Source organism: Micromys minutus (assembly GCF_963924665.1).
Source record: "Micromys minutus genome assembly, chromosome: 9".
Lineage (NCBI taxonomy): Eukaryota > Metazoa > Chordata > Mammalia > Rodentia > Muridae > Micromys > Micromys minutus.
In genome coordinates, this window is record NC_137978.1 from 5003709 (window position 1) to 5026920 (window position 23212).

General features: G+C 45.5%; 2 protein-coding genes across 2 annotated transcripts in view; one reads left to right on the plus strand and one right to left on the minus strand.

The window, feature by feature from the left end:
• JAK1 (Janus kinase 1) overlaps window positions 1-13346 on the plus strand; it is a 107025-nt gene extending 93679 nt beyond the window's left edge. Inside the window, exons 15-25 of the mRNA XM_080920999.1 lie at window positions 133-260; window positions 1136-1271; window positions 3855-4006; window positions 4973-5123; window positions 5233-5327; window positions 8122-8314; window positions 8921-9045; window positions 9433-9605; window positions 10752-10869; window positions 11246-11356; window positions 12230-13346. Coding sequence (XP_080777125.1) covers window positions 133-260; window positions 1136-1271; window positions 3855-4006; window positions 4973-5123; window positions 5233-5327; window positions 8122-8314; window positions 8921-9045; window positions 9433-9605; window positions 10752-10869; window positions 11246-11356; window positions 12230-12325 — 1478 coding nt within the window. The 3' untranslated portion in view covers window positions 12326-13346. The remainder of the gene's footprint in view (window positions 1-132; window positions 261-1135; window positions 1272-3854; window positions 4007-4972; window positions 5124-5232; window positions 5328-8121; window positions 8315-8920; window positions 9046-9432; window positions 9606-10751; window positions 10870-11245; window positions 11357-12229) is intronic.
• A 1842-nt stretch (window positions 13347-15188) lies between these two features.
• Window positions 15189-23212, minus strand: part of RAVER2 (ribonucleoprotein, PTB binding 2) — a gene marked incomplete at both ends in the record, with an annotated part of 68438 nt that continues 60414 nt past the window's right edge. The window contains one exon of the mRNA XM_080921906.1: window positions 15189-15335. Coding sequence (XP_080778032.1) covers window positions 15189-15335 — 147 coding nt within the window. The remainder of the gene's footprint in view (window positions 15336-23212) is intronic.

Genomic DNA, 23212 nt, shown 5'->3' on the forward strand with positions numbered 1-23212 from the left:
CTTGCTAGAGGTCATCTAGAAGTTGAAGAACCTGGGGTTAGGCCAGTTTCTGAGCTCTGTCATTTAAGGGTGAGAGAGAATTCCCTCTAACTAGACAGAAGGTTCCAGAGGTGGCTGTTTCTGTGTCTGCAGATATCATGGTGGAAGAGTTTGTGGAGGGGGGGCCATTGGATCTTTTCATGCACCGGAAAAGTGACGCACTTACTACCCCCTGGAAGTTCAAAGTTGCCAAGCAGCTGGCCAGTGCCCTGAGTTACTTGGTAAGAATGTTTTTGTGTTGATCCCCATCAGGACCTGGAGTGTTCCCTTGGGGTTGGGGTGGGTGAGTATGAAGGGAACGTGGGTGAGGAGTGTTGGTAAGTAGGTAGAAGGGTTTGTACCAGGTTCCAGGTGCAGAAGGAAAGAGTTCTGTGCTCTGCCTAGAGGAAATAATATCCTGTTGGGAACTGACTGCATTATACAGCAAGAGGATGAACAGGACTGCTTTAGTTTGCTTTTCTGACACTCAGAACACAAAATCCAACTAGAGGAGGACAAGGTTTTAGTTGGCTTACAGGTCTATTAATGAGGGAAGTCAAGGCAGGAATTGAGACAGACTATGGAGGAAAGCTGCTTACTGGCTTGCTTCCGTGGGATTGCTTGGCTGTTTCTCATACTTGACTAGTGATGGTACACAGTTGCACCATCAATCACTAATTAAGAAAATGCCCCCAGAAACAATCTCACAGGCCAACCTGGTGGAAGCAATCCTCAACTGAGGTTCTCTCTTCCCTGCTGTGACAATCAAGATAGGCTATTATTTAGTGCAACGAATAACTATGGGGGAAATCCTGTGTTCATTAGAGCTAACATTGTGGACACATACCGTGGGCCAGCTGCTGCAGGTTTTACATATTTTGATGTGCACAGTCTGAGGTGTGCTCTGCCATTATCTCTGTTTTGTTGACCAAGGGCCTGCAGCCAAGGGACATTACAAGAGATAATCTCAAATAGAATTTGTGGGTGGATCAAGCTGTGGGGGTTGCTGTGGCTAGAGTAGAGAAAGCTGATCTGTGAAGCCAGGGCTGTGGGCAGAAACAGATGTGGGCAGAGAAGACAAGGCTGCCTTACCACATAGACCCTTTTTATTCTACAGGAAGATAAGGACCTGGTTCATGGAAATGTGTGCACTAAAAACCTCCTCCTTGCCCGTGAGGGCATTGACAGTGACATTGGCCCATTCATCAAGCTTAGTGACCCTGGCATCCCAGTCTCTGTGCTGACCAGGCAAGGTATGTACTAGTCCCCACTTTCTATTTCCCAGCCGACTCCACTGCCTCCTTATTCACCAAACATTGACCATTAGCAACAAGAAGTGCTGGACTGTGCTGTGCTGGACTGTGCTGTGCTGGGCTGTGCTGGGCTATGCTGGGCTGTGCTGTGCTGGACTGTGCTGGGCTGGACTGTGCTGTGCTGTGCTGTGCTGGACTGTGCTGGGCTGGACTGTGCTGTGCTGTGCTGTGCTGGGCTGTGCTGGGCTGTGCTGGGCTGTGCTGAGTTGTGCTGGGCTGTGCTGTGCTGGGCTGGGCTGGGCTGGGCTGGGCTGGGCTGGACTGGACTGGGCTGTGCTGTGCTGTGCTGGGCTGTGCTGGGCTGTGCTGGACTGGGCTGTGCTAGGCTGTGCTGGGCTGTGCTGGGCTGTGCTTGGCTGGACTGTGCTGTGCTGGGCTGTGCTGTGCTGTGCTGTGCTGGGCTGGGCTGTGCTGGGCTGTGCTGTGCTTGGCTGGGCTGGGCTGTGCTGGACTGGGCTGTGCTAGGCTGTGCTGGGCTGTGCTGGGCTGTGCTTGGCTGGACTGTGCTGTGCTGGGCTGTGCAGTGCTGGGCTGTGCTGGGCTGTGCTGAGCTGTGCTGGGCTGTGCTGGGCTGTGCTGGGCTGGGCTGTGCTGGGCTGTGCTGTGCTTGGCTGGGCTGTGCTGTGCTGGGCTGTGCTGTGCTGGGCTGTGCTGGGCTGTGCTGTGCTGGACTGGGCTGGGCTGGGTTGGGCTGTGCTGTGCTGGGCTGGGCTGTGCTGGGCTGGGCTGTGCTGTGCTGTGCTGTGCTGGGCTGGGCTGGGCTGGGCTGGACTGGGCTGGGCTGTGCTGTGCTGTGCTGTGCTGTGCTGGGCTGTGCTTGGCTGAGCTGTGTTGGGCTGTGCTTGGCTGTGCTGGGCTGGGCTGGGCTGGGCTGGGCTGGGCTGGGCTGTGCTGGGCTGGGCTGGGCTGGGCTGGGCTGGACTGTGCTGTGCTGGGCTGGGCTGTGCTGGGCTGTGCTGGGCTGTGCTGTGCTGAGCTGGGCTGTGTTGGACTGGGCTGTGCTGGGCTGTGCTGGGCTGGGCTGGACTGGGCTGGGCTGGGCTGGGATGGGCTGGGCTGGGCTGGGCTGGGCTGGGCTGGGCTAGGCTAGGCTGGGCTGGGCTGGGCTGGGCTGGGCTTCCCTTTAGAAAGGGGCCAGCAGACAGGTACACAGTGCTGCTGCTGTGGCCTGGGAAAGGATATAGTATAGAGGGAGGGTAGAACACAACAGCCTAGTTAATGCTTTCTAGTCCTTGTGGTAAAGGGGCTAGTATAGCACAGTGTCTGTGTGAAATGGTCAGATTGGTGGTGGGGCAGAAGCTGGTTGTCCTGGAGCTTCCACTGCTGTGTTCTGAAACCCTGCTGTGGCCGCTGGGCAGTTTGGAAGGCAGCACATTACCTTTAACCAGGAGACTGCTCAGATCGTCATCCTTGCAGTGGATTAAGTTATTCCGAATTATCAGCTCTAGAAGGAACAGCAGCCCCAGAAGCCAAGACCTGAAGCTAGTGCTGCCTAGGCTGTGCTCAGCCTCAGGATCTGTCTATTAAAGCTTCTGCTACCTTCAGCACTGAGTCTTAGTCAACCTAGCACAGTGAATTTTACAGAATTATATAAAAAGAGTAAAATCTATGAAGAAAAATAGGCCTGAAATGGCTGTAAATAGCCACTCTTTGGAGGGGAAGCAGAAATCATTTGTTCTTTGGAGCCTGATTTGTGGGTGTCATGGAACAATCATTCAGTAGTTCTTGGGCAGACATCCCTGTCAAGGGTCTTGTCCTTGGTGAGTCATTGGTGACTCCAGTCAGAGTGGATTTGGAGGTGAGACCTTGCTCGGGAAATTGTTTGTGCCTCATGTGGCTGGTGTCAGTCTCTGCACTCTGTGTCAGGTGCTGGTGCACATGCTGTGCACAGGCTTGGGAAGGTTAGGGGCTGCAGTCCAGTGCTAGGCTCAGGCCACACGGCTGCTCCACTTTCCTTGGCAGCTAGGAGGATGCTCTGTGGAGGCCGTTGCGTCAGCCAAGGATATTTGCAGGGGACATGGCAGAAGGCTCTGGCCTTGGTTAAAAGCCAAAGACTTTAATCGGGGAAAGAGATATGTGGCTACTTTTTAAATTTTCATTTTTAATATGTTCTTCTGTCCTATTGAAGAAAATGCACTTAAAATTAACATTAACAGTAGGGAACCATAGGGTAGGATATGTGTGGGCAGCCACCTGCTTCTGCATTCCAGACGTCCTCCCCACTCCTCCCTTTCTTTCCCTAGCCTTTGTTCAGATACCTGCTCTTCCATGGTGGCTCTGTCCTAGGGTGTTCACTCCTTTTGACACCAGGTTTTAAAAGATGGCTCCTTTGGGGAAGCTTGTGGGATAGGACCTTTGCACTGGTCCTGATCAGAACACCTAAATTGCTGTCTGATGGGCTCACCACAGGACTTCTGTGGCCAGGAATTATACAGGCCCACCCTTCCAGCTGCAGTGGCTGTGTTCTGCATATTAGATGGCCCCAGGAGCTGGTCCACAGGTAGGTCTGTTGTCTTTCTCTAGAGTGCATAGAGCGAATCCCCTGGATTGCTCCTGAGTGCGTTGAAGACTCTAAGAACCTGAGCGTGGCTGCTGACAAGTGGAGCTTTGGAACCACACTCTGGGAAATCTGCTACAATGGCGAGATCCCCCTCAAAGACAAGACCCTCATTGAGGTGAGCAGTTGTTTCCAGAATGAGGTGGGTAAGATTTCAGATGCTCATGGGCCTCGTACAGTGGAAAGAAGTGGACATGAATCCCCCCCACCTCCGTCCCCAGACCTGTGAGCTTTGTCATCTTACAAATGTAAGTAACCTTCTTCAGCCTCAGCTCCATCATCTATAAAATGGGAATAAATAATCGTTGAGTTCTTAGGAAGGTAGACGGGCATTGAATGGCTGCAGCTTTATACAAGGTTTTAAATGATGTGGAGCTCCTGCTGTGTACTGTCCTAGACAGGACTGAACCTTGGGTTTTGCCTTCTCCTGAGGACTGCTAAGGGTTGCAGGGGAGGTAAGCACTGTGCAGGTAATAATGAATCTGCTTCCAGTGCCTTTGATGTCCAGCTACAGTGTAGAAATGAAAGACAGGGATTTCACTTAGTTTTTAAAAGGGATATTCTGATTTAAAAATAATAATAAAAACATTTTGGGGAGAGTATTTTTTAAAAGGCCTTAACAGCCATTCCTGACTGACTCCTATTATTTTGACAAGGTGTATATGTTGTTTTAAAATGTAATGTTGTGTGAGCACTTCCAGCTCTGCAGGGGACACTTTGCAAGATAAACATGGCTTGTGCTGTTTGTTTCTGAGCAGTGTGGCAATTGGAACTAGTGCATGCTTCTGGAATAATGGGAGGGCTGGTGCTTGTTGCCACACAATTCCAGAGAAACTGCTGGGCTTCCCTAGAACACAGCATCTTGGAAGTGGGAGGTGCTACCCTTTCTCCTTGAATCTGGGATCTGTCACTATCAGGACTGTGGGTTCTTCATGTTGGAAAAAGGCCACTAAAACCCCACATTCAGGAAATTTGCCTCTTGGCCAAGATGTTGGGGGTTGAAGTGGGGATTGGCAATTGTTTCTGTGGCATGCAAGGTCTGAGGGTGGGTACTTGGTCTCTTAGTTGTCATTCTCTTTTATAGAAAGAGAGGTTTTATGAAAGCCGCTGCAGGCCAGTGACTCCCTCTTGCAAGGAGCTAGCTGACCTCATGACTCGCTGCATGAACTATGATCCCAACCAGAGACCCTTCTTCCGAGCCATCATGAGGGACATTAACAAGCTGGAGGAGCAGAGTGAGTCTGGACCAGGATCAGTCCCAACCTCAGAGGCTGCGGGGGCAGGGAGAGTGGCGGTCCTGGTTACTGCTTGCAGACTAATCTGTTTCCTTGTCTCTTTGCTTAGATCCAGACATTGTTTCAGAAAAGCAGCCAACAACAGAGGTGGATCCCACTCATTTTGAAAAGCGTTTTTTGAAAAGGATTCGTGATTTGGGAGAGGCAAGTAACACTTGGGCTTCTGCCTTCTGTTTGCATTACTTCTCTGCATGGAGTGCTAGCACGGTCCCCTTTGTCCTTCAGAGTTTTTTTTTTTTTTTTTTTTTTTTTTTTTTTTGATGACTAAACTAATGGTGAGAGAGATGGAATCTCCCAAAATGTTCAATGCCCATCTCTACCATTTTCCTATTTAATTTGTTCTCTGGTATATAAAAGTGCTTCAATTTCTAACCTTTTAAGGAAATTACTTAACATGCTTTATAGAACTACAAGTTTAACAGCATTTGCATGTGAGAAATACTGCTTAATATTTGCATTTTATTTTATTTTTTAAGCAAAGTCCTCATGAAACACTTTTTATTGAAATGTTCCAAAGAATGTCAACATTGACAAAATCTTTTTTTAATTGAACAACTTTATTTTAAAAAACAGATAAATGTACAGATTTTAAAAAGCATTTTTGCATAAAAGTATATGAGTACTTTTTTGTCAGCACTTGATTTTTTTAAAGGTTTGATAGTATGCATTAAAATCTTACTAGTTACAATGAGTATAAAGTACATGTAAAACAAGATGTAACCTGGAAATAGTCAAAGTTTTCTTGGTGTGTAAAGATTAAACATAATGATTTTTCTTTTGGTTTTCTTGCTTAGGTATTTTCTTGTTTTTACTAGGATGTAGTTTCTCTCCTTGTATTGGGTTTTCCACCTATAATTTGTTGTAGTACTGGGTTTGTGTTCAGATATTGTGTAAATTTAGTTTTGTCCTGGAATATCTTGGTCTCTCCATCTATGGTGATTGAGAGTTTTGCTGGGTATAGCAGCTTGGGCTGACACTTGTGCTCTCCTAGGGTCTGCATGACATCTGTGCAGGATCTTCTAGCTTACATAGTCTGTGTTAAGAAGTCAGGTGTGATTCTGATTGGTCTGCCTTTATATGTTACATGACCTTTTTTTCCCTTACTGCTTTTAGTATTCTTTCTTTGCTTTGGGCACTTGGTGTTTTGAGTATTGTGTCTGGAGGAATTTCTTTTCTGGTCCACTCTATTTGGAGTTCTGTAGGCTTCTTTTATGCTCATGGTCATCTCATTCTTAAGGGTAGGGAAGTTTTCTTCTACAATTTTGTTGAAGATATTTACTGTATCTCTTAGTTGATATTCTTCGCCCTCTTCTATTCCTAGTATCCTTAGATTTGGTCTTCTCATTGTGTCCTGGATCTCCTGGACATTTTGGGTTAGGAGCTTTTTGGCTTTTGCATCTTCTCTGACTGTTTTGTCTGTTTTCAATGTTGTCTTCAGCCCCCAAGATTCTCTCTTCCATCTCTTGTAGTCTGTTGGAGATGCTTGCATCTGTGACTCCTGATTTCTTTTTTAGGTTTTCTACTTCCAGGGTTGTCTTTTTTAGTGTTTTCTTTATTGTTTCCATTTCCATTTTAAATTCCTTCTTCAATTCCTTCATCTCTTTGGTTCTGTTTTCCTCTAGTTCTTTGAGTTCTTTGAGTGTTTCCTCTTTAAAAGCTTCTATTTATTTCTTTATGCTTTTCCTCCCATTCTTGTTTAAAGATCTCCATCATCATCTTGAGGTATGATTTCAGGTCTGAGTCTTCTTTTTCTGGAGTGTTTGGCATTCCACTGTTTGCTGTGATGGGAGAGCTGGGTTCTGATGTTGCCAGGTTGTCTTCGTTTCCATTGGATAAGTTCTTTCGCTTTCCTCTTGCAATCTTGTTGTCTGTGATTATATGTGGTCTTGTTGTCAGTGATTGGTTCCCTTGTCTCCTGTGTACCTGGCCTGTGTCCCAGGACCTCCGCTGTTTTAGGTGGCAAATGGCTTGATCATTTAGTCCGCACACAAGGGCATTCCGGGTGGAAACGGAGTCCTTACGGCAGAGTTCCTGCTCCCCTGAACCAATGGGGGGGGCACTTTTCCTGCACCAGGTCTAGCCCTCTCTGTGTCCCGGCTACTTGCAGCACAGTCTCACCAGGCCTGCTTCCCTGGATCTCCCATCAGAGTTTTTAAAAGAAGCCCCTTAATGCACTTTGTCGGTGACACTTGACCATACCAAGTTATGTACACTTGCACATGAGTGAATGTATAGATACCCAGGACCTATGACAGCTTCCTCAAGCACTTGGACTTTTCTCTGTGGTATAGGGGAAGGCCAAGAACAGAAGTAGTCTAAATAGGAGAATCTCTAACTCTGACTCGTCTGTGTTTGTACTTTGACTCCTTAAATAAGGAGTGTCAAGTCACAGATTTTCCTTTGAGTAACAGCTAGTGTGGCCACAGCAGTTCCTGGGATTGGTGTTTTCATATAAACAGACCCTCAGTAGTTCACTTAACATCATGACTGTACTGGGTAAGCAACATTTGTACTGGACACTGCACACTTGTGGTCCTTTATCCTCATACCGTTAAGTGGCACATTTGGGATGTGAAGATCCCCTGTGCAAATGCTGTTTTCAGCCTCACCAGCCTTGTCCTATAGCATAGACCTGTGACTATGAAAGAACACCTCAGTTGTCCTCTGGATGCTTTCAGAGTACACTGTCGTGGAAACTGGGATTGATAGCGGTTCCTGAGTTGCAGGCCGCTTTCTTCGTCTTCATTCAGTAGCAGTGGTCACTGAGTCATGTGAGGACGGTTGAGCTGAGAGGAGAGTCAGGAGAGAAGTTGCACCTATGAAGGTCAGTCTGAGGTGATGCTTGTGGCCTTGAGAAATACTGCTCAAGAACAAGGCATTGCCTCAGTGAATCTCACTTGTCTGAGCCTCTCTGATAGCATGGACATCTGCCTTCCAGGGTCACTTTGGGAAGGTTGAGCTCTGCAGATATGATCCTGAGGGGGACAACACAGGGGAACAGGTAGCTGTCAAGTCTCTGAAACCCGAGAGTGGAGGTAACCACATAGCTGATCTGAAGAAAGAGATAGAGATCTTACGGAACCTCTACCACGAGAACATTGTGAAGTACAAAGGAATCTGCATGGAAGATGGTATGTTGTGCACACTGGACTGTGGGATAAAGGTTCAGTGACTCTTGAGTCCTAAGGGCATTTGCTGGCAGACAGTCCTCAGCTCCATCTTTACCAGCTCCTGTGGGCTGTCAGGCTTTCATGTCTCACACCAACAAGGCAGGCCTCATGGGAGATGCCTAGACTCTCTCCCAGCCACAGGATAGGGACTTTATCTCATGCACAATGCTGGGAACCAACCCAGACAGCCACGTTGATGCTATAAGGATGTTAAAACCACTCACCCCCTTTCCTATTCTGATTTAGTACTACCTAGGGCATTTTGCTTTGTCCTTATTGAAGCCAAGGTAGCAAATGATACTTAATACTGGTATTTACTAATACTGTACCTGATCTGCAGGGCAGCCTAGTATTCATGCATGTGCTTTAAAACTGGTAGTAAAAGGGTCTGGGCTGTGGTTTTAAAACTGATAGCTTGTCTAGTGGTGCACAAAGCACTAGGACTTTATTGCCCTGATGAGACAGGACCTGGGGCTATGACTCCTGTTTACTGCTGAACATGGGTAGGCTCTTCCCCATGCTCAGGCCTCTTTGCAACCTCACCTGATGCTAGTTTCTCCTAAATAGGAGGGAATGGTATCAAACTCATCATGGAGTTTCTGCCTTCGGGAAGCCTAAAGGAATATCTGCCAAAGAACAAGAACAAAATTAACCTCAAACAGCAGCTAAAATATGCCATCCAGATTTGTAAGGTAAAAACACACAAACAGAAAGACAGCCTATTTTTTTTTAAAGCAGGCATTCTGTATTTGGAAATTGGTTAGTAATTAGACCTCAGTGGGACACTATAATAAGTGAACTGTGTTTTTAATTTACACTCTGCAAGTGAGTGGGCTTGTTAGGTCCAGCAGCTTTCTTTGGACTCTTTCTTTTTATTGCTTAATCTTATAACAAAATTGTTGGTGATGTGGGAATGAAATGTGTTTTTTTTTTTCTAATTGTGCAGTAGAAGATTAAAAACACAACCTGAAATGACTTTTTCAGTGGATCTGACCCACGGCTCTCTTAGGGATGGACTGTTTCGGTTCTCAACAGTCCATTTCCCTGTGCAATGGGCCTGAGCCACACTTTTCTCTTAGGGGATGGACTATTTGGGTTCGAGGCAATATGTTCACCGGGACTTAGCAGCAAGAAATGTCCTTGTTGAGAGTGAACACCAAGTGAAGATCGGAGACTTTGGTTTAACCAAAGCAATTGAAACTGATAAGGAGTACTACACAGTCAAGGATGACCGGGACAGTCCAGTGTTTTGGTATGTAAACCATCTCAGCGGTGCTTTGTAGTGCACTGTCTTGAAGCTATGCTTGGGTACCTATCAGCTGCTCTGCAGTTGAGGTTTAGCACTAGCTTTTTAAGATCGAGAAAGGTCTGGCCATCATCAATTCAGCCTCTTTAGCTTCACATGAACAGGTAGAACCCACCACAAATCTCATAGCTGAGAGGCTGGCATCCATGTAGAAGGCCTGGAGGAATCAAAGGCCACATGTACACACTGACCATAGTCATGAAGATTCTGCAAGAGGGAATACCTGACTAGTTGTTATACTAGTCAGAGATCCACATGACCACATCTCTCAGCCTGGGACACTTTCCTGAGAAAACCGCCTGTTTACCCTGATGCCTCTCATGCATGCATACAGCCCTCTCCACCTAGAAAGCCTGGACTTATTCTTCCTTTCTCATTTAAAAAAAAAGAAGTATTTTTGAGGCCCTTGATTGTGCCAGTGAATCCTGAATTATGGCTGAGGCAGCCACTTCAGGCATGGGTTTTTGAAAGGCCCTGTGTGATTGGGTAAAAGCTGAAAGAAAGGGTTGCTGTTCTGCTGACAGAGATGAGAGGGGAAGTGAAACCAAGTGAGTCGTTGGGCAGTTCTGTAGTGGGTGGCTGAGTCAGAGCCAAGGAACCTGAGTCTGGGAGCCAGGCCTTGACCAGAGTTGAAGGATACAGAGTTTGTACTGAAGGTCATCATGGAGGGGAACAAGAAAGGAGCGAGGGAATCTGGGTCAGCTGCTTCAGTAGTCAAGGTAGGACAGGTTGAAACAGTGGGAAGTGGATTTGTTCAGGAAACCAATTCTGGGAGGCCTTAGCACCTGGTAGCGATGCCGGAGAGGATGCTGACTCAGCTTACAGGGATGTAACTTGGAGCTAGTCTTCAGGGGACTGTTCCTTTCTAAAAGGATGTCTCCTGGAACATGAAGAACACACATCTCATTTGAGGGCAAGTAACATGCTGCTATGAGCCTCTGGGCTGCTGCTTCCCATTCGAGCTATGCACTGTGGCATCGTGAACGGACTGACATGCCCCACTCCCTCCAGGGCACATGTGACTTACATTCTGAAGAGCAGAGAGGTGGTTTTTCTGAGATAATGAAGGCTTACTCCCTGCCTTCCTTTCAGGTACGCTCCGGAATGTTTAATCCAGTGTAAGTTTTATATCGCCTCCGATGTCTGGTCTTTTGGAGTGACCCTGCATGAGCTGCTCACTTACTGTGACTCAGATTTTAGTCCCATGGCCGTAAGTGTTAACTGCTACCTCTTAAATGGAGTCTGGTCAGGGTGCCGCGTGGAGAGGGTTACAGCATGCTACTTGGCACAGTCTGGCAAAGTCTGCCATCACAAGTGAAGAAATCAGTAAGATGACCCAGGTTTTAGGGTGAGGGCCATCTCAAGAGAGGATGATAAGCTTTGAGCATTGGGGAGGGGCTTTGTTTTCATATGACTGACAGCTATATGGTCCCATCAGATGTTGTCTTTACGGACCAGTCCTTGAGAGCACAAATAAGGGTTTTAAATGTTCATTTCAAGTTATGGAAGAAAAAGGCTTTGTTACTTTAATTTCTACTTATTTCTGGAATCTTCACCTTAATTTTGTTTGGTTTTATTTTACATAGTTGTTCCTGAAAATGATAGGCCCAACTCATGGCCAGATGACAGTAACACGGCTTGTGAATACTCTGAAAGAGGGGAAGCGCCTGCCATGCCCACCCAACTGTCCTGATGAGGTAGGAAACTTCCTTTTTGATGTCTTCACAGCGTGACTTCTCCAGTAGGGAAGCAGGGGAGGTTATGAAATGGAGGCACTTACACTGGCTCTTGCATAGGAGTACTTGCTACTCTCTGAGGACCTATGTTCAGTTTCCAGCATCCACACGGGATAAGACATGGGAGAAATCCCCTGGGGGATGATACTGATGCTCAAGCAGGGCTCCTCAGGGAGCTGTAGACTCCATACTGTGCATGTCTGCCTTCCCAGAAGGGCACATGTGAGGAGATCTTACCTTTGCTTGTGTAAGTTTATCTCACTCACTAGCATTTTCAGTTTTCTAGATTCTAAACTGGAGCAAGCCTTTCAGCACTAGGCTCCTTAGATGTTCAGAGTGAGGTGCCATGGTCGTGAAGGGGGAGGCGGACTGGTAACTGCCCCTCTTACCAGGTCACACTAGTGACCTGTATTCTGTTGAAAGTAAGTTAGCCTGTGAGTTAATTATTAATAACACTTATGCACTATTATTTTCTGTATTTTAAGTTATTCAAATACTCAATTCTTTAGTCCTATTAAGAATAAAAGATGGTTTCCAAATATTTCTTGATAATTTTGTGGTTTTGAATGTGTTATGGATGCAAGAGATTGATATACGTGGTTCCTTGATTGCTCTAGTTTTGTTTGCTGAGGCAGATTCTCCCTGAACTTAGGCGTCCTGAGTCTGCTGGTGTGGCCAGTTTGCCTTACATCTACTGCACGTGCCTGTCTCTGAGCTTCTGTTATACTTGTGGGGCAGACACTTCATCCACCGAGCCATTTTTCCAGCCTCTTATTTTTTAGAATCTCACAAATCTGACATTATTCATATTGCTCTTGCTTTTATTTTCCATAGGTTTATCAGCTTATGAGAAAATGCTGGGAATTCCAACCATCTAATCGGACAACCTTTCAGAACCTTATTGAAGGATTTGAAGCACTTTTAAAATAAGAAGTGTGAACAACATTTAAATCTCCATTTATCAAGTCCTTCTCTTCCAAGCCATTTGAAAACATTTTTTAAGTAAAAAAGTTTGTATTTTTTGCCTCTAAAGTTGCTCAACAAAGTCTTGAGTTACATCTACATGCATATGTCACACTGTCACTCAACGTGTTCTTTAAAGTTGTAACGTCTTAAATTTAGTGATGAAGGACATCTGACGCCCTGTTGCTGGCATACTGATATTAGATAAAAACTTGTGGACTTGGCTGAACCTGTCCCTTCCCCAGAAATCTCAGTGTCTATACAGTGATAGTATAAGCAAGTAGATATAAGCAATTAGTGTACTATTGTTTCTATTAAGAAAAAGTCTATTCCTGCTACCTAGTAGGACTGCAGTTTTAAGCTGCTTGTGCAGTGTCGAAGCACTGGTACCCATTATGGGACAAGCTGTGCTGCAGGAGGGAGCCTGGCATGTACACTCTGCATGCTACCTCTCGAGAACTGTGTTTTCCTGCACAGCCTGCTTTTCGTCAGACAGACTCCTCTGACCTAGATGCTGTCACACCTGCCTTTAAGAATTTTAGTGGGTATGCCTTCCTAACAATCCCCTGGGGACAAGCTGCCAACAGTGCTGCAGACAGGAGACATCATCCTACACTGCAGTACTACAAAAAGGAAGATCCAGCTTGGCCCACCAGACTGAAGTTCAGAAGTTACTGGGCAGTTCTCGGTTTACGTGGAGGTAGCTAGGTAATCAACAACGTTCAGTTTATGGCTCAATGTGAACCACAAAGTTATTCATGACCCGGAGTCTGGCAAACTTATTCATGCTGTTTTAATACTTGTTTCATATGTTTTCACCTTTTGAGACCCACCCCCAAAGAATCCAGCATCAGTTTAGTAGCAATAGTGCAGTTGCCATTTAAATTTGTTTAGTTGCTATACATCACCATAGTCCCTGTTTACATCAAACCTGTGGCCCGCTCTATATGCACTTTGTTTATTCTTTATACAATAAACATAATAAAGACTTCACATGCATATGCCTTGCATCTTTAAAAACATTTCAAACCATTAGCTGACACAGAAAAATAACAGCATTGACTTTTGGGGTTGGTTGTAATGACCTTGTAGTGACATCACTTAAGTAGCACTTCTGTCTAGTAGTCATGGTGACAGGCTGGCACAGTGGAGGACCCACCTGTAATGTGGTATCTCTGAGTTCACTGCTTCCTCACGTTGCAGCTCCCAGATAGCAGTCACCAGCCTCCCTGTGTCTTGTCTGCATGAAGTAAAAATGTGACCGAGTGCTGCAGAGGCTGAAAGCTTCAGTAAGAGGCAGGGAGGTATAGGGTAAGGAGACACCATTATTCATCTGCTGGGGGCCTTGTCCCGGCCAGTCACTTATAGGTAGTATGCCTAGGATTGTCCTCGTTTAAGTTTCTAGCTGTCATTTTTTAATGAAAGCTGGTCTATGCAACAAATTAGATCAGGCAAATTCTTTTTAAAGCCTATAACATATGTGCCAGTTTTAGACTTTAGAATTAATGCTGGAGAGCTAGATCAGTCAAAAATAAGTCCTCCAAATATGGTATTTTCATGATCTGATCCTATATCATTGAGATCCCACACTTCATCAGTTAGTCTTTTAACAATGAACAAATAGAAATTTCTAGATGGAAAAAGGTTTCTCACTTAATACCAAGATCTCAAGAAAACAGTGAGGTCAAAAGTCACATTAATAAAGACAAGCGTTCTTTCAGAAGTGAATTGGATTAAGTGGCCATTACCTTTCAGCTTAACAACTACCAAAGAATGAGTAGTAGGCCAGAGTGAGGTAGAGCCTGTTAGCTCAGAACTGCCCCACACTGTCCACGGCCTCCCTCCGGAACGGCTGTGTGCACTGCTCCGCTGGGGCTCAGCCTTAGCTCACTGAGAGACCTTCATTGCTGTATGCTATGAAATGGCAGACAAACCGCCTGTGTAAGATAAAAGGAGTAGGGAGACAGGCTAGCAAATCTTACAAAGGACAAGAGTAAACATCCCTGCCTTTGCAGGCTCTGTGGCTCTCGAGGCTACTTAGTCCCCATTGGGACACAAAAGTAACTGAATAATACGTGAATGAGCAAGCCTCACTGTGTTCCAGAGAGCATCTCGGAGACACTGAAACTGCACTTTCACGTTTCAGCGTCTCCCACCCCCAGGCGTTTAGAATGTCCTCGATGATTCACAAGCAGCACAAAGCTAGGTGGTGGACGTGTGGCCCTAGTGTGTCCTTTGTATTATGTACACAACTTACTTTTCCTGAATACTTTGTTTTCCACAAAGGCTATATATGGTAAGTGATCTCTCGGAAGGGAAGCATCTGGAGTGACATCACTGCCCCTCTGCCACTGGGCTGGTACCGTGTGGCTTTGTGGAGCTAATGGAGTCTGCAGGATGAGCATCTATCATCACCACTGGGAGGTGCTGCCACCCTGGCAGTTTGCAGAAAGACCACAGAGGAGACTATTCTTAGGGGAGAGTACGGAAAATGCACATTGGCTTATAAGAAATTCATTCTAAGGCTAAGGAAACCAAACAGTTTCCCATTTATTGCTTCAGACTTTATATATGATGTCAAAATTGTTCCCAGGCCCAAGGACTTTTGGAATGCTGAGTCTCCATGAGCAGAGTCATCATCGCATGGATTAAGACACATCTAATGCTAGTGGGAAATGCCCTCGGCCAATGATGTTTTTTATTGCTAGTTGGGTATTTGGCTGATCTGCCTGCTGCATGACAGTTCCTTCTGGGAAGTCAGACACCCGTATTGAGAAGATATGGCTAGTGTGAATGAAGTTAAGGCAGCAATGAGCAGCAGACACCAAGCTTAGTACACACGCTTCTTTTTCAAGTAGGTTTCTGTGGAGCTCACTCCAGTGTCCTGAGGGTGCTGGCCAGCGAGTTCTGCCAGGCCTCCTTCTGGGGCAGAGATGAGATAGGAGGAGTCTCGTTTCTCATTCCTCAAAGAGGATACCTGTGAGAGTCAGGAAAGATGTCTATGAGAAAAGCATGCTATCCTGAGTTGGTGTGACTACATCACAGAATACCAAAACTAAAAGAAAACCACCTTTGTCACAAGAATTAAGACTTTTAAATCTCTATAGAATTCACCTATGGAGATCCTGGTCTGGTTCTGGCATTCAGAGGGCCCTAGTCTCCATCCCAGCACTACAAGCCAGACCTCAGTTGTGGAGTGTGGGAGGAGGAAACTGTTCCTGTTTACACCTGAGTCAGAAGAGCAGTACCAAGTGTCTGTTTTTGATGGAGGAGGCAGGCTGACAAGTGAGCCCATATGAGGAATCATGTTAAGTCTGCCTAGCAACCAGGTGCAAGAACCTGTTGAGTGGTGTCAGGGAAAATGGTATCACTACCAAGAATAATGGGATCTCACAACTTTGAGGCCTCAAATAATCAGATTTCCTGGCTCCCTTCCTGAGAGTCTGGTCTGGAAGTGGCCTAATGTTTCCCGTAACAGGTCACATTAATCAGTATAGTGAGACCATACAACATAGCCTGTGACCTTTCCCTACAAAAAGTGGAAGGTGCTTGCTGAGGCCATTTTACAACCCAGATAAACAATGTGAGAACAGCTCACAGGGAGGCCAGTGGTAAGATTTCTAACAGCACTGGGGAGTTCTCACATATGGTATCTTGAGTCCACAATTGTCACTTTTAAAGCCTCAAAAAGACTGGGTCATAGGATCAGCCTTTGTCCCTCCATCATTGAGAGCTCATGGGTTGCTCAATGGCAGAGTCACTGCATTGGTTTCATTCTGAGCAAAAAAAAAAAAAAAAAAAAAAGCCAGAATGACAGGACACTAAAAACCTAAGCTCCCTCCCTCAGCTGGTACTCACTCCTACAACCTTGGCCTAAGGCAGTGGTCCTCAACCTCTGGGTCAGATACCCTGCATATCAGATATTCATATTACAGTTCATATCAGTAGCAAAATCATAGTTAGAAAGTAGCAACAAAATGTTATGGTTGCAGGTCACCAGAACATGAGGAACTATATTAAAGAGTCAAAGCATTAAGGGTGAGAACCAAAGCCCTAGGGGATTATTCACAACGTTGAACAACTGTTGAGCATTTGCTTGGAAATCATGGAGGTGGGGGCAGGGAGGAACACAGATGAAACTACTCTGACCTTGGGTTGACAGTTGCTAAGGTATGCAGCTTTTCCCTGGCTGACTCCCACTGCTGAGCCCAGACATCTCTCCCAGCACCGCCATTTAAAAGATACTGATTGACCTTAGTCACTAAAACAGCTAACCCATTCTGTAAATGAGATTTTTCCAAACATAAGGAGTGTCTTAAGGGTTTTACTTCTGTGAACAGACACCATGACCAAGGCAATTCCTATAAACAAACAGCATTCAGTTGGGGCTGACTTAAATAGGTTCTCAGGTTCAGTCCATTATCATCAAGGCAGGAGCATGGCAGCCTCCAGGCAGACATGGCACTGCTGGAGCTGGGAGTTCTGCATCTTCATTCAAGGCAGACAGAAGACTGTCTCCCTCATGGCTAGGAGGGTCTCAAAGCCCACCCTCACAGTGACACACTTCCTCCAACAAGGCCACACCTAGTAGTGCAACTCCCTGGGCCAAGCATATTCAAACCACCACAAGGAGCAAGATACAAACATCTCTGACAGTGGGCAGAAATCCCTCTCTCCATGCTGCATGATAATTCACATTTCATCATTTTCTTAAAGCAAGGCCTGAACTGTTGTTCCCTCTAGGTCATCTTTATTCTCCAAAACCAGGTAGACACTGGATGTTTTCATTCAAGTTGTTCTGTCATCCAGAGCTAACCAACAGAGATTGAAGAGTCAACCATGAATGTCACAGAAGAACATTAGTTAAGAATAGGAAATGGCAAATACCATTGTGGCTCATACAGCAGTGAAAGGATGTTAATTCTTATACAGTGCATCAAAGATGGCTCCCTTTTTAGGGATTGGTGAATGGGGAACAATGGTAGTTGGGGCTTTTGAAGCAAGCACAGTATGCTGAGAAAGACAAACTCATAACTAAAAATGATTAAGAAAAGAATGGCCACAAAGAAAAAAAAAGCATACAGAGCAACTTCCTGTTGAGTTTTGAGGCATGTAGGCTTTTCCTTCACATCCTTCACCTTGAGGTCTTGGGCCCTAGGCTTTACCTAGAATGAAATGTGCACTTGGCTCTCCCCAGAGCCATATCTGAGGGCTTTCCTCAAACACTGGAGAGGAGTCAGTGGGAGAGGCACTTGGCATCAAGACTTATGACCTGGGTTCTGCCTCTGGGGGCTCCACAGTCCTCTGACCTCCACAAGCAGGCCATGACATGTGTGCCCTTCCAGCCCTGCACACAAAATAAGCATTTTTAAAATTTCAAATGTGGTTGAGACAGAGCTCACTCTGTACCTGTGCAGCAGCGTTGGGAGCCAGTAGCTCACCCTGAAGATGCAGCCACCCAGCTTAGCTCAGTTAGTTCAAAACGCTGCCCCAGACAGCAGGGAATGTAGAATGCAATCTGTGACTAGCAGAGTGTGCTGGCAGATACCTTCAACCCCTGTAAGGATCCTAGCTTTCAGGAGGTAGAGGTGGGGTGCCTGGACTTATGGTCAGTCAGGGTACATGGTGAAATCATGCCTCAAAACGAAACAACTTAAGAACTGTGGGCTGGAAAGATAGCTCTGTGGGTTAACACTTGCTGCTGCTCTTGCAGAGGTTCAGGTCTTAGCAACCACACTAGTGAGCTCACCATCTTCTCTGTGTCCAGATTCAAGTGATCCAACACCCTCTTCTTGGATCCACAAACACCTGTATCCATGCAGCATAAACACAGACAAGCTGTCTCCATCTCCGTCTCTGTCCCCTCCTCCCTGCGATCTGGTGAAACGGCACTGGGGTGCGTACCTTCGCCATCAAGTTACTCCATAACACTTCACTAGGCCTCACCGAAGAGTCATTGCCCCATCAGGATGGACACTTTCCAGAAAACCTTCCTTTGCAGCAGGCTCTCCTCGGGAAAGGGTAAATAGAACTGCCTATCATGATTCTTCCAGGGTTTCTGATCTCTGGAACCATGACGCAAGGCTGCGACTTCCTGAGTGCTGTAGTTATGACGTCACAAAGCTTCCGCTCGCTCCAACCTCCCACGGGGGAGCCCATCATCCTCACTCTTAGTCACCTATCTCACCAGGAAGATGAGAAATCCAGAGAGTTATAAATCACTGCTGGACTCCTGATGCTCATTCCTTGGGGATCTCAACCAACCATGTAATTTGTAACAACAATCTCCCCGACATCCAGACTTCTGATGGCCAATCAACAATGAACACTATCCTGGACCAGCCAGGCGAACTAAATCTCCTCCCAGACCCCCACAACACATTCCACTCATGTTCCTACCCATCTTAGCCAGTGATTCCATTTTTCGAGGTCCCAAACCTGGGTCATTCAAGATACCGTAGGCTGTTTTCTCCAGCCCCGCCCACACCCCACACCAGTTCCGGTCAGCCAAGATATCTCAGCATCATTTCCATCTGCTCTGCAGCTGCTTCCTCACTGGCCTTGCTATCCTCAGCCACAGCCTAGAATAAAATCCTAAATATACACAAAGGCCTAATAAGGACCTATCCTATCTGCCCCATCCAAACTCAGACTCCTCTCTGCCCCATCCAAACTCAGACTCCTATCTGCCCCATCCAGACTCAGACTCCTATCTGCCCCATCCAAACTCAGACTGAATTTTCCATTCTCTTCTGGCCTCTTCTGCTGGGCACTCTCGCCCTACCTATGTTCCTTTAACATGGTGTGCAAGTTTGCCTCATGATTCTCTCTGCCTTTGCCGTCTCTACCTATGGGGCTGTATGACACAGACAGCTGTGTGTCTATATGACTCATTTGCCCCCAAAGCTCACCTGCCAAGCCACTGTGTCACATTTTTAAAAATGCAAATCACCTGGAAAGTCTCAATGGCCACAAGCTGTGTAAGTGTTACAGCTTAAGTTCATTTAATGGTACAAATGGAACATCCTGGGTCATACAACATGATGTGCTTTTGCACTATTGCCCCACTAGGTGGCAGCATTAGGCTCTCTAAGAGACCCAGACTTCTCTTTATTGCTTTTTAGTTCATTTTTGGGTTTGCGCCCACCCGAACTCATCACACATTCCGTAGCTGATTCCTTGGGTTGGGTGGCCAGCTTCCCAGTAGGAAAGATCCTCGTTACTAGGGAAACACAAGACTGCAGCTTAGCAGTGCAAAGCACTCCTGACAGTGAGCCAGGCGGCTGCCCCAAGCCAAGTGTGGGAAGAAAAGCCCAAGTCACAGTTTAACGGTCACAGAAAACGATGAGGGAATTCCTTAATTATCTTTCATATTACTGAAGCTAATGATTATGTCATGCTGAAAAGTCCCTGATAAGGGTTGGCCTTTTTTTCTACTTTATTAAAAGGGAGAAAGAAGGGACATTCTATTGTTTTGTCAGATTGCAGTTAGAGGTTATACACAGGTATTAAATATTTAATAAGCTGGCTCATAGTCTCCTGTAACAGAGGCTCCTAACAGTCATCTGATGCAGACAGACATGCTCATCTTTACTTCAAAATCTAAAATCTCACACTGTATATTTCAACTAACAATGCGATGAGACTTTAAAATAACTCCATTTGGTTTTGGCTTCATTTTTCATAGTCCATTTGAAATATTTAGGAGATGTAGTTTTGGGGAAAATCAGCTGCATCTCAGCGGTGAGCACAGTAATTATAACCAGGAAAATGGGGCGGGAACCTACTTAAAACTGGCTTCTAAGTAGCTCTAGATTGGGAAACACTGGTTTAACTTGGTCACTGGTACACACATTGAAACTTCAGAAACACTGACTAAATATTCTTCCTCTAGTTTGTTTCTAAAATATTACAGTCCAGGGACTGGCAGGATGGCTCAACAGTTAACGTGTTTATATTGCTCTTACAGAAACTACAAGTTCCGTTCTTGGCACCCACACTGGTAAGCTCTAGCTCCAGGTCTGACACACCCTTCTGGCCTCTGCGGGCATGTGCCCTGATGCAAACATACATGCATATAATTAAAAGTTAAGCACTTAACACAGCAAGAGTCTGGCGTTTGCTTCTATGCACAGAGCTGTAACGCTCCATCTGATTCTAGAGTATTCCTCACTGTGCCAGGGACAGACAGACACTCTGATTCTTCCTCTGCACTCCCGGAACACTGATCTGACTTTCCCTACACATTTACTTTTTCTGAACATTGCACATAAACAGAATCATACACGTGGCCTCTTCAGCTTACTTCCCTCAGCATGGTTCAGAGGTTTAGTTCCTTACCGTGATAGGAAGCATGGCAGAGATGGTGCTTAAGGGTAGCCAGGAGAGCTACAATGGTTTGGCGGGCAGGAGGAAGAGAGGTGCAGGACGGGTCTGGACCAGTCTTCAACAATTGAAAACCCAAAGCCACACCACTTCCTCCAACAAAGCCACACCTACTCCAAAAGGCCACACCTTCTACTACTCACTGTCAAGTTCTTCTACTCCCTAATGGCAAAGCAGTCAAATCTATGAGCCTACGGGGGTATTTCCTATCCAAATCACCGCAAAGGGCTACATTTCCTGGTGTGTGTGTGTGTGTGTGTGTGTGTGTGTGTGTGTGTGTGTGTTTGAAAACTGGAGATCATTTAAATAAAATGATGTGGTGACTGGAAATGAATCTGCAAACCCTTCTCACTATTGTTCAGTAGTTTTTTTTAACTTGTGAAAAGTCAGTTCTCATGCTCTTTGAACTGCTGCTATTTGTTAGTGGCCACCCTATGGACTGTGAGGCACATTCATGTGGAATGCAGAAACCTTCTAATCACATTTCACTTGCTCCATGCTGACCCTGGCATCAGGACTATAAAATAATGTGTCTGCGTGCTTTAAAAAGTCAACAGTGCTGCTGTACTGGTTTCCTGTTAACTCAAAGGGGACAGCAGGTTTTTCTTCTACACATTTTACCAGTCCTAACGGTGGCTCTCACTGCTGGAGAATCAAATACATACAAGATAAAGAGGCTGCTGAACAACATTCGCTGTACAGGGTGGGCCCAACAATTATTCAGCCCAGACACCAGTGGTGCCAAGGCTAAAGTCTCTTGTGACATCGTTGTTACCCAGATACTCTCTAGATCATCTCTATAAATGTGACTCTTGCACACAATCATGAGTTCCATGACTTACAAGATCTGCTCATAAGATCTGTGTTTTTAAAGAGAATTTTAATCATTAGTTTTTCAAGTATTTTATACTGTTAACTTTATCTCCTGCACTGATAGTGCTGCTTGGACTGTGCCTGGGGCTCAGAAGATCCGGCTCACTGCCTGCCGCTTTACTAGTACCTACTACTGAGCCTTTTCTTCCGGGCTTTTTTTTTTTTTTTTCAGTCCTGTGCTGTGCCCATCGAATGTAATCTTTAATATCACAAAACAACTGCTAGGTGGTGGTAATTCACGTCTTTACTCCCAACACTCAAGAGGTAGAGCCAGGCAGACAGATGTGAGTTCGAAGCCACAGAGAATCCTGTCTTGAACAAAACTAACCAACCAAAAGAAAAAAGGAAAAAAGAAAACCCAAGCAGCCGCCTCTGCACAGGCCCTGCAAATGTCAGCGTACTCACCACGATCTGCAGCACCAAAGGAACCCAACCTCAAAAGTCATTGGGACAAATAAGATAAAAAATTTGGAACAAATAAGGAGCCTTAAAATACACATTTCACTAAACTCTTAAAAATAAATGCTTCTTCTGCTTTTATAAGTAAACTTTGTTCTCCATGAAGACAGAAAAATGGGACTGTATAGGACTAAACCTTGTGAACATTATTTTCACAATGGATTAGAAAGATTATATGGCTTTAGAGATTATTCTATATCACGTCAAACACCCAGGTTGTATTCACTGGTGAAGATGACACGATTTGACTGCACTGCCTTAGTTGAGCATCTTTGATGTTTCTAATCCTCACAACTATGTATTATTCATAAAGGATTGTTTTTCTTAACTTTTGTTCCTTACATCCAATCAATGAACAGTGTACTTATCTACGCCATTACTGAATACATTAACAAAGCTGGAACCTTAAGAAGAAAAACAGCTTCATTGTGACATCAGCTCTGACCCCCGATCTCTAACCACATCAATGTATCTTTTGAACATAATTTAGAATAATACTTCACATTCATGGCTTCTGTAAGTATACGTTAAACCAACTGCATGCTGGAAATATTTGAAGACTCCACATTCGTACCAAACACGGAGCCTTTCGGTTATTATTCCCTAAACAGCACAGTGCTCTTACAGAGCACTTTCATCATAGTGGCCATTATAAGTAATCTAAACAGGTTCAGAGAATGAAGATTTCCCCAGGAAGCCTTCACACATGACACCATACAGGTGAGATCTGAGCCTCCATGGAACCCTAAAACAAACCTCCTAGAGATCCTGAGGGCTGGCTCCTCTTTCATGGTACACAGCTGGCTGTAGCGGCACACACACACACACACATACACACACACACACACACACACACACACACACACACACACACACAAGCCCAGTACTCGGGAGGCTGAGGCACTCACTGTAAGGCTAGCCTGGTTTATCTAGTGAGACTCTGTCCTCCCAAATCAAACATCCCTCTAAAATTAGTATAGGAATGCTTGCTTGTAAAATGTGAGCATTTGTACAGCTCTTAAGCAGTGATCAGGAATGGAGGGTTGTCCCTTGCTTTTCTAAGGTTTGCTCTCATGTAAGAGAAAGGGCAGCAGAATTCTCAGGCAAGAGTCAGGTAGTAAATATTTAGCCCTGTAA